General features: G+C 37.8%; 2 protein-coding genes across 5 annotated transcripts in view; one reads left to right on the top strand and one right to left on the bottom strand.

Annotated features, from left to right (window-relative positions):
* tmem204 (transmembrane protein 204) overlaps positions 1 to 9013 on the top strand; it is an 11685-nt gene extending 2672 nt beyond the window's left edge. The window contains exons 2-3 of the mRNA XM_007578000.2: positions 1378 to 1533; positions 7878 to 9013. Of these exons, the coding sequence (XP_007578062.1) occupies positions 1378 to 1533; positions 7878 to 8122 (401 nt within the window). The 3' untranslated portion in view covers positions 8123 to 9013. The remainder of the gene's footprint in view (positions 1 to 1377; positions 1534 to 7877) is intronic.
* The window catches only part of ift140 (intraflagellar transport 140 homolog (Chlamydomonas)), a 36386-nt gene that overhangs the window by 10172 nt on the left and 15610 nt on the right, over positions 1 to 10604 (bottom strand). The window lies entirely within an intron of this gene.

Genomic DNA, 10604 nt, shown 5'->3' with positions numbered 1-10604 from the left:
AATTCTTTTGACTTGACAATTTCAGCCCACATTACAAAAAGTTTGGACATCCAAGCATGATGCATTATATAAACCTTTCATAAATATCATAAATAAGGCTACAAGCCTTTGGAAACCATAAATCCACGCTGCACTAAAATAAAGCAAATTTAGAGACGTTTCACTAAAAGCGTACTCATCATTTTGCCTTTGGCACCATCTACAAAACTAGAGATTTCCTGTTTATACTTACTAAACTTAATAAACTTATATTCAGATGTCCAAAATTACTTTAAATTATAAGAAATTGTTATATTTGACTCCAAATGAAGAGAAGTTTTCTGAAATCCAGTGTAAATAAGAAAAATTAGGGAAATTTGGGCATATTTTGCTGAAACCCCCAACCCCCCAACAAAAAACAAAATTTAAACTACCAGAGCTTATACTTGTTTTTTGGCACTACCAGAGCTCCATACAATGTCTTTTTAATGAAGGTTCTTGGTCACTGATATCTGGCCTGCAGTCCAAATGTTTCTGCTCAACTCAAATACTTTTTATCAGCTTCTAGCCAAGAGTCTGACGTTTCCATGGTTACCAAATATGTTTATGTTTAACTGGGAGGGAGGGGGGCAGTTATGAATGTAAGGGGGAAAAGTTAAAATCTGCTCCCAGTACCCGGGGGTTTCAGTTTAACTTGGGTTTTATCTACTGCCAAAAGTAGGGGTCGGGATCCCAGAGGGGCCGCAAAATGATTTTCAGAATCATAGTGAGGTGATTTTTAAGGTGTATGGAGGGCCAAAAGGGCCAAAAATAAATGAATTAGAATATGTAATATAATTTTTAAATAATAAAATGCAAAACTTCATATTTTATAGTCTTATATTAGTATTCTAATCTTAGAATATTCTACTCTTAAATGTATTTTTATTAACTGCAGGCAGAAATATCATAATTAACTCAAATAATTATGATTAAAAGGAGATTCACTTTATTCAGTTTCATTGTCCAATCAGTCAGACTCAGCCGACCGTTTCATCCCAGTAAAGTTATCCGTCTAATGAAGTCGGTCTGATTGCATCGTGTAAAAGTTGGTCAGGAATGTTCTGAATGCGCTGCGGTTTCTACAGGTTCTGGTGTTTTTGTTGGCTTCGCCCAATCCGCTCAGCAGAAACATGAACATTTAAAAGCTTTTCCTACGTTAGGCTCCATTCAGAAACTGCCATTCAAAAACAACTGTGGGAAACGCTCAGCTGGGTACTACTGGCAGCGCTTCTCCATTCATAAAAACGAGCCCTTACAATGCCACCTTGTCACCAACGGCAACTGTAACCCTTCACGTCGTGCTGCTGTTTTCTGTGAACGTGGAGGTTTGACGCACCGTTTGTTCTGCTCCCACAGTGCAGTTCAACATGATGCGAGCGTGCAACCTGATAGCGACGGTGGCGCTGACGGCCGGTCAGCTCATCTTCCTCCTGGGCCTGATGGAGCTGCCCTTCGTCACGCAGGAGTCCCAGTGGTGGGAGGAGGCCATCGCTGCGCTCTTCCAGCTAGCCAGTGAGTATTCAGCTGCTCCAAACTGGGCCAGCGATGGCAACGGCCCGGCACGAGACTCAGATTTTAGTAAAATGTATCCTGGCTCTACTGGTAAATTTTTAATCATAATAATAATTTTATTTTTAAGCTTTCACCCGTTGTTTGACTTTGATCTGCAGACATAAAAATAATAAAAAATAAGCTCTTAAAGGGACAGGTCTCATTTTGAACGTTTTTGTTCTTCCATTTTGGTTTCTACTGCTTCTTAAAACAACTCAGGTTCTTAAAAAAAACACACAAAAAAAACAGTTCCACAGAAATTTGGAGTCTGGGAAATGAGCCGTTTCAGAATCCTCCGGAAAGTGAAGCCACATTCTACAGGCACTCCGCCGTTACCTAGCAACCGTAGCCTAGCCAAGCCCCGTTACCTAGCAACCAGGTAAATAATTCCTTAATATCGATGAAAAAGTACCATTTCCACTGGCCGATTATTTCACTTTTAACGCGGGAAAAATATCTGGTTATCTGCCAGTGAAACTACAATCTTATTTTATTAAAGGAAAATTAAATCAATTGTACTTATAATATGGGAAAATTTTGTACTATAAGTGAAATAAATAATCTGCCAAAGGGACAAAAACTTTTTTTTAAATTAACATGGAGGAAATATTTACTTTAAACAAGCTCATATATCTTCTATAAAGTTATTAGTAAGTTAGTTTTGTCTCATTTCAAGCATACTAAAATATTTTTACTGGAAGTTAAACCAAAAATATTTGGTCAGATTTGGTGTTCTATTGTTCACTGAACAACATAAACCACTTGCTGCATTCTTGATGGTTGTGCAGGAGGCGCCACTTCTGCTTTTCAAAAATAGACAGTTGTATATAACTGCACATGTTTGCAGGCAATTTCACATGCGAGTGTAAATGTTGAATGGAGCTCAAAATAGGCAGAACTGAGCAGGCATGTAATGAACATGTTTGGTATGAATGGAAAATGGACTGAACTTATCTAGCGCTTTTCCAATAATTTTGACCACTCAAAGCGCTTAACACTAATCACATTCACCCATTCGCACTCACAAACGCTCACACATTTATACACCGATACGCAGATCAGTGCCTTGCCCAGAGGCACATTGACATGTGGCAGGAGGAAGCTGGAATTGAACCTACAACCTTCCAATCACAAGATGACGACTCTACCCACAGAGCCACAGTCGCCCCAGTGGACCACAGACCAATCCTAACCAGAATAAATTATGTGTTTCACAACAAGCTAATATTTAGGCCTTTGCTGGACGATACATTTTCCCAGAAGTTATTGCGATAAACATTAATGTTGCTGTTTTGAGACAGTTTTAATGGCATAATAATGCACTAAAAATCAATAAAATGATTTACTGATCATTTTCAAAGATCAATAAACTTTCAATTCCAATTCAATTTTAACATTGGAATTGGAAAACATTTAAAGTAACCAAAATAAACAAAACGACAGAAAAAACAAATAAAATCGTACTTCATAAAAAATGGCTGGTTGAGACCAAAGCACCAGACTAAAGACCAGAATTTAGTAGAAAGAGAGAAAAATGATAAATCAAATAAAAGTTACTGAGCTCATTTTAATTTATCATGTGATTAATTGATTGATCATGTCATTAATTGATTTACTGCAACATGCCTACTTATAATATCAGAAAAATTCTTGTTATAAGTTAAATAATCTGGCAAGGAAATAGTACATTTTCATCAATATTAAGAAATTATTGACTAAAAACAAGCTCTTATAACTTCTTGAAAGGTTTTTGTAAGTCATTTTTGTTTTATTTAAGGGCACTAAGATATTTTCAGAAGAAACCAGAACAAATACGTGGCCATATTTTGTATTTTTGCAGTGCAGAAACACGTTTTGCTGCCTTTTGCTCGGTGTTTTCTCGGCTTTAAGCGGGAGCTGAGGGGTCTCTGGGTCTAAATTTAGTCCTGGTCCAGAGTCCACGGGCCGAGCCGCAGCGAAGCAGGCAGCGACTGTCGGGCGCCAGGATATCCCTGCTCAGGACGAGGAAATGTCTGCGACTACCTGTTATGCAAACCCCTGAGCCGCAGCAGGCAGAGGAGGGGGAACGGACGGGAAAGACAGTTTTCGATGTTTGTGTGTGGGCTTGCAGAGGGCGGAGTGTGCATACGCAGGTTCAGTGTTTGTGTGTTTGCTTCAGTGAGCTTCAGTGGGGAAATATCCTGCAGCACACATGGCAGCAGGGTGGGAATCGCTCCATCCAGATAAGATGGACTGGCTTTTATGTCTGTGTTTACAGAGAGCGGCAAAGCATCCTCTTTTTATCGTTGGTCCAGTTAAAGCACGCGTTCCTGCTTTATCTAGGCCTTGGACAGAAGTCCAGACCCTCCCAAAATTACTGTACTTTTCCATATTAGACACAACCAGCCCAGACTTCAGCAGCCAAGAGTTTGTCATGAATTTCAGTTCAAAGTCTAAAAATAATGATGTTCTCTGGAAAAATGTCTGCCTGCTCACCATACAAGGTCAACAAGAAGCAAGAAGATCCCAACAGATTACACCGCTAAAAGACAGAGAAAATCAAACAGTGAAGATCTGTAAACGAGGCCTTAAGGCTTCAGACAGGCAAACCGTTGATTTATAGATTTAAATTGTTTTCAACTTCACCAAAACATGGAGGGAAACAGGATATGGTTCAAACTGTTTCACATTTCTTAATCACAGTTTTTCCCACGTCCACACTGCCAAAATGGTAGCTGGGCTAATGCTAGGATGCTACACCAACACTGTGTTTACACTGCAAAACACTAAATCTTATCAAGTCCTTATGGACTAGTTTCTAGTGCAAATATCTTAATACACTTGAAATAAGACTAAACTAAATTACAAGTAAATCTTCACCAAGATAGGAGATGAATAATTATTTAATACTGATGAAAAATTACTTGTTCCAGATTATTTCACTTAAAACCCTTTAAAATGTCTTGTTATAAGTGAGATAATCTGCCAGTAGAACTAGAACTGGGTTGCTAGGTTACGGGCTAGGCTTGGCTGGGGTTGCTAGGTAACGGCGCCAGTGGAACTAGAACTTTTTCATCAATATTAATGAATTATTGACTCTGAACAAGCTCTTATATCTTGCTGAAAAGTTCCTTATAAATTAGTTTTTTTGTGTACTGAGATATTTGGACTAGAAACTAGACCAAAATTACTTGGTAATATGTTGTGTTTTTGCAGTGTAAGTGTATGCATGTGACCTGACAATACGTGAAAATATTTGAAAAGTGTCAAAACTTTGGCAAGACACTATTTTTATTAATTTAATTTCCCACTTGGATGAATAAAGTGTTTCTGAATTTGAACTGAATCGCTGCAGACAGAACAGTATGTTGCTTTTTTATTCTGTCAGTGCTGAATAAATTCCTAGTTCCTCATAGTTTTGGTGTAAAAGCTGCCAACGTTCACCGATGCACCCCAGTGAGTCGGTCAATGGGCTGCAGCTCTGAATGAATGGAGATATTTTTACCCTTTGCTGTTTTTCCCTGGAATGTTTTCATTTTCGGACGTGCCAAATTTCTGTGGAACTGAGCATGAAGTGTGAGAGGGCGGGACGACGTCATTAACAATAATCAAGATTCAAGGCCCAATACTGGACCTGCCACCGCACTGCAAAAACACAAAGACAAACTTTAGTTTCTAGAGTAAATGTCTCATTACACTTAAAATAAGATAAAACTTATAAATAACCTTTCAGAAAGTTATAAGATTTGTTTTAAGTCAACAGTTTCTTAATATTTATGAAAGAGTGATAGTTTTGGGCTCTAGTCGACTTTATTTGACAACTAACAAATAAGTTTTCAGCACATAATACAAGCTTGTTTTAACTAAATAATTCCTTCATATTAATGAAAAAGTTCTAGTTTGACTAGAAGATAAATTTTACTCATAAGACAATTTGCCATGTTGTAAGTGAAATAATCTAGAACTTTTTGATCAATATCAAGGAATTATTGACTTAAAACCAGCTGCTATATCTTGCTGAAAGGTTATAAGTTAATTTTATCTTAATTCAAACAATAAGATATTTGCACTAGAAGCAAAACTAAGCATACTGGGTGAGATTTGGTGTTTTTGTAGTGTACTTCAAAGCAAAATGAATGCAGTTTACAGCTTTTTTTATTATTATTAAAATAAACTGATTTGTAGGGAATTTACTTTTTAAAACTGGACAGAAACAGGACTAATGCATTTACGAGATCCATCCTTATTTAGAAGTTCATGTCAAACGTCCAGAAATATACAAAGCTGAAGGCTTAGAGGGTGTGGCGAAGCGGGAAGGAAGGAAGGATGGAAAGAGGAAGAAGGGGAAGGAAGTTTGGGAGATAAGTCCGAGCCAAAGGAGAGGTTCACACAGAGAAACTGACAGGAGATTATTCATTATCCCAAGCAGGAGCCAGACAGGTTAAACACCAATAAAAACAGTCACATTTTTCACATACAAACAGACTCAGACACGCAATGGCACACAGACATAATCGCCCACATCCTCGTCTGAAACAATGACGGCCATCTTTCTGTAGAAGTGGAGAGGAATAGAAATGAACCAGAAACAAACTGATTCATATCCTAAAGCACCAGCATCCCTGTTTCCACTCATTATTTTGGGCGACTTTATTTAGACCGTGGCGGATATGAGCTTCGTTTTCTGACACGGACAGTCGGATGGCTGCCGATCACACCTGGAGAAATCTGGAGAAAATGTGACGAAATGAAAGTGAAGATCAAACAGACATCAGGTCTGGAGCAAAGTCATGACAGTTAACTAAAACTAACTGAATAATGAAAACTGAAAAATATTTTCTTTAACTGAAATAAATAAAAATAGTAATTAATGGGAAAAACTATAACTAACTGGAACTAGATTGTACTGGACAAAATGGCTGAGAAACTTATCACCATGTAAGCATTTAGTGTCAGTCAATATCGATAATTATTTATTAGTCTTTTGTTTCCTGTTTTATCCACAGTTTTTAGTCCATGTTGTTTTTTTATTTTTTAGTAGTTATGAAACAGGATGGGGAAACCTGAAACTGCTCCAGTTACTCAGAAGACCTGGTCTGGTCTGGTCTGGTCTGGTCTGGCCTGGCCAGGCCTGGTCTGGCCAGGCCTGGTCTGGTCTGGCGCTTTCTAGCTTCCTGGTTGCGTGAGTTAAACTCTGTGGAACTGAGGAAATCAGCAGATGAAACATTTCAAAGGCCTTTCTGAAAGTTTTTCCTCCGGCCTGATATTTTTGTGCTTTTGAGGAGTTTAATCCGGAGATCTCAGGAGTTCTTCCCAAGAGGAAACAGATTTTCTGACTCAAAGACCCCACACAGCGCTCCAACTCTGGTAAAACACAAGCAAAGGGACGCGTGTCTGTTTATTTTCCCCCAAATATTCAATAAACAGAAATAAATAAAGCCACGGTCACAGAACAGGAAACATTCAGATTGTTTGTTTGGATTAAAGTTTTTTGTTTGGTCTTGGGTTTGTTTGAGCATTTTTCCTGGAAAAAATGGTGGATTATTATGAAACACTTAAAATAAATCAGCAAACAGACCAGCAGAGTGTTGGTTCTCATCGACTGCTGTTGCCATATTTTCCACACATCTGATGATCATTTACTAACTCATATTTCTAACTAAAGTCATCAAGTTTCTTAAAAATTAATTCAGTAATTTTGAGAAACTGCGGCAGCAAATATTTGGGTTTATAATCTGTTTTTTCTATTTTTATTGAAACTATTTCAGCCGTTTTCTTCCAAAAAAGCAAAATAATTGAACTGACTGAATAAATTAAAGTTGTTTCTACATATTTGACCAAGACTGTTAAGCTATTGATGCGTTGACGTGAGCTGTAGAGGAAAGATGTTAGCCTTAAGCTAGGTGGTGAATCAACTCACTCGTTCTTTGGTTGCCCAGCAACAAACTGCTGGGTAACTGGAGCAGTTTCAAACTCCAGTTCATAACTGCTAAAAAATTAAAATCAACGTGGAGAGAAAACCGGATAAAACAGGAAACGTTACGCCATCAGTCTGGAAGTATTTCAAATATAAACACAAAAACCTAATAAATAATCATCAATATAAAACGCTTATATGGTGATATATTTTTCAGTCGTAGCTTTAAGTCAGTCCAGCTGTTTTCTTGTGCAGATCGGCTGTTACTAAACCTCAAATATAGGAACTGGCAGTAAAAAAAAAAGGTGAATCGTGCATTGCTAATTCAGAGCTTCACGATGGGTCCCATTTGTTGCAGAGTGTTGTATTTATGCATTTTAAGCTGATATAGTCCCTATTTTGTCTCCAGGTTTTGTGCTGGTGATCGGACTGGTCACGTTCTACCGGATTGGGCCCTACACACACCTGTCCTACTCCTGCTACGTGAACATTGCAGCCTGCCTGCTGGCCACCATGGCCGCCGCCATGCTCATCTGGAACATTTTACACCGGCGGGACGACTGCCTGGCTCCGCGGCTCATAATCTTCAGTCCCCCGCTGGCCTCTGCTTTTCATCCGCGGCTGGACAACGAGTACGTAGAGTCGCCATGCTGAGCGAAGCCAGACGGGGAAATGGACTGAAGCGACGACACTGAGCTCTGAAAACCTCCTATTATAACTTGGCTGCTTGTCTGTAACAGGACTCTAAAGACAAGGTGCATTCCTGTGGACAAACTTGTTTTTGCAGCTTTACAAAGTTTTTCCTTTGAATATAACAGAATTATTTTTGCTGCTTAAAGCACATATTTATCCGAAATACCACGAAGCAGCCAAAACATACATTTATACTGTATGAAGTCTTATATAAGCACCCTAAGGTGAGCTTACTGGTTGCCAACATTGAGTTTGGACATGAACTGTCTTCCATACGACATCTTTATAAAAAGATCAAGCTGGAACTTGACCTGATTTTGTTTTGTTTAATCGCACTTAGTGAATGGTCCCTTACATAATTATGAATTGGGAATAACACCACATTACCTCATATTGTCTCCATCATTGAAAGTGCATAAAAATTTAAATACATGCTAATGTTATTAGCATATTGGTAAGTTGGCTACAGGCTAACTAGGTTACATGCTAACTAAGCTACAGGCTTACAGTAAATATTTTGGTCTCATTACGCACAAAACCAGAGTAGATCTAATCGGTGGAAGCAAAAATATAAACACTTTCATGTGAAATTATTTAGATTTTTTTGCAGTTTTTGAAATGGATAAAAAAGTTGATGGTGAATATTACACTTACTTGTTATGATGCTTTCCTTATTAAATTCTGCTTGCTTGAGGTACATTCTATATACCTTAAATTAAGAGACTAGGATAGTGCTATCATTACAGGTGGGATACCAAAGTGTGTCTGAGTCCGCCAGGGCAGCAAGAAAACGGGCACATCAACAAAATATCATTGTAAATTTAATAAAAAATATATTTCTGAATATATAAACATAATGGCTGCTGTTGTTACTACTGATGTGTTTAACACAAGTTAATAGTGTTAGAGGTAAAGTTTGGAGCAGACATGATGTCAGCGGTGGGCACACCTTTCGCTAATACACTAAGCTAGTTTTAAGCTTAACGCTTTTGCTAACTTTGAAAACATTTAGTACACTAAGTTTCCCTTAAATTTACTTTTCCAGATAAATTCTAAAGCGCTAATTTAGTCGGCTGTTTTTTAAACTTTCAGTTGATTAAAGTTTGACATCTGTGTTGAAATTTTTGTTATTAATTGTTGAGAATTAATCAAATTGTTAGACGTTTATATTTATGCTCTTATTTTGAAGGGGATGAAGACATTTTCCATTTCCTCTCTTCATGTTCTGATTATTTTTCCCCAAGAGCTTTATTTAATCTTGAAGAAAACAAGGTATAAATACAAATACAATATTTAAGAGCATTATAGAACATGAAAATTATAATGTCAAAATTAAACTGGAGCTCAATGATTTCAGATAAATTTGAATGGTTTTACTGTTTAAACTTGATTTAAATGATTCTATATAGGCCGTTATAGAATTGAAGATAAAAAACTAGAAATTAGTTTTTTGTTGCAGATGTTTAGAGGTGTAAATATTTACCATAAATATTAAAAAGGTTAACAAATAAAAGTCACATCTTTCCATTCCAATTAAAACAACATCTCTACAGTAAACACTTTAAAATCTTCTGGTTTCCTGCGTGTTTTCTGACTAAATTTTCTGGGTAGAACAGATTTACAAATAAAGCAGGATTTTTTTCTACCTTAACTGCCAAAATCTTTATATTTTTTTGTCCAGTTTTGGTTTAATTACAGCTCTGAGTGTGTTGTTCTCCCAGCAAGCAGCCGTTTTAGAGTCTCTATACTCCAGTTAATGATTAACCAATTCAAAAATCGATTATTTCACGATTAATTGTTTCAGCTCTAATTTATTTCACATTGAAGTGCTTCAGATAATCTGATTTGTTTTTTTGTTTTGATGATCTGAAATATTTAACAGTGATTAAACAAAATAAAGCGTGACTAAACTGCAGACAAACTGTCTCTGCTGACAGCAGTCAGTATTTCGTCCGACCCTGAAGAGCATCCAGCCTCCATGAGAACCTTTGTTAGCTCACAGTCGGTCCCAGAAGAGCCGCGTTATTTCTGCAGGAAATGCCGTCCAGTGGGTGTAGATATGTGGGAATCATACACAATACCTGTATTTAATAAATACGTTCTAAAAACCGGCATTCTTATTAATAGCCTCTGCTGCTGCGCTTAGTAAAGCTGTCATCAGGCCTATTAAAAATGCCTGGGACATCCGGCCCGTTGAATAATGTGTTTGCTTTTATGCCACTTCCCTTTGCGCAGCCTTTGTACGTGAGAAACTGACAGAAGCACAAAATTCTGAATGAATCACAAATTCTCTGCAGGACCAAAGAGATGAAGACTTTTTCCTATGACGACATACAAGCACACACACGGAGGAGAGAGGGAGGGAGGGAGAGAGAGGAGAGAGAGAGGGGGAGAGAGAGAGAGAGAGAGGGAGAGAGAGAGAGACCACCCGCGGAGGGTGAGA

Source organism: Poecilia formosa, unplaced genomic scaffold (assembly GCF_000485575.1).
Source record: "Poecilia formosa unplaced genomic scaffold, Poecilia_formosa-5.1.2 Scaffold463, whole genome shotgun sequence".
NCBI lineage: Eukaryota > Metazoa > Chordata > Actinopteri > Cyprinodontiformes > Poeciliidae > Poecilia > Poecilia formosa.
Note: the sequence above shows the minus strand (reverse complement) of the source record. Positions and strands in the feature narration are given on the sequence as shown.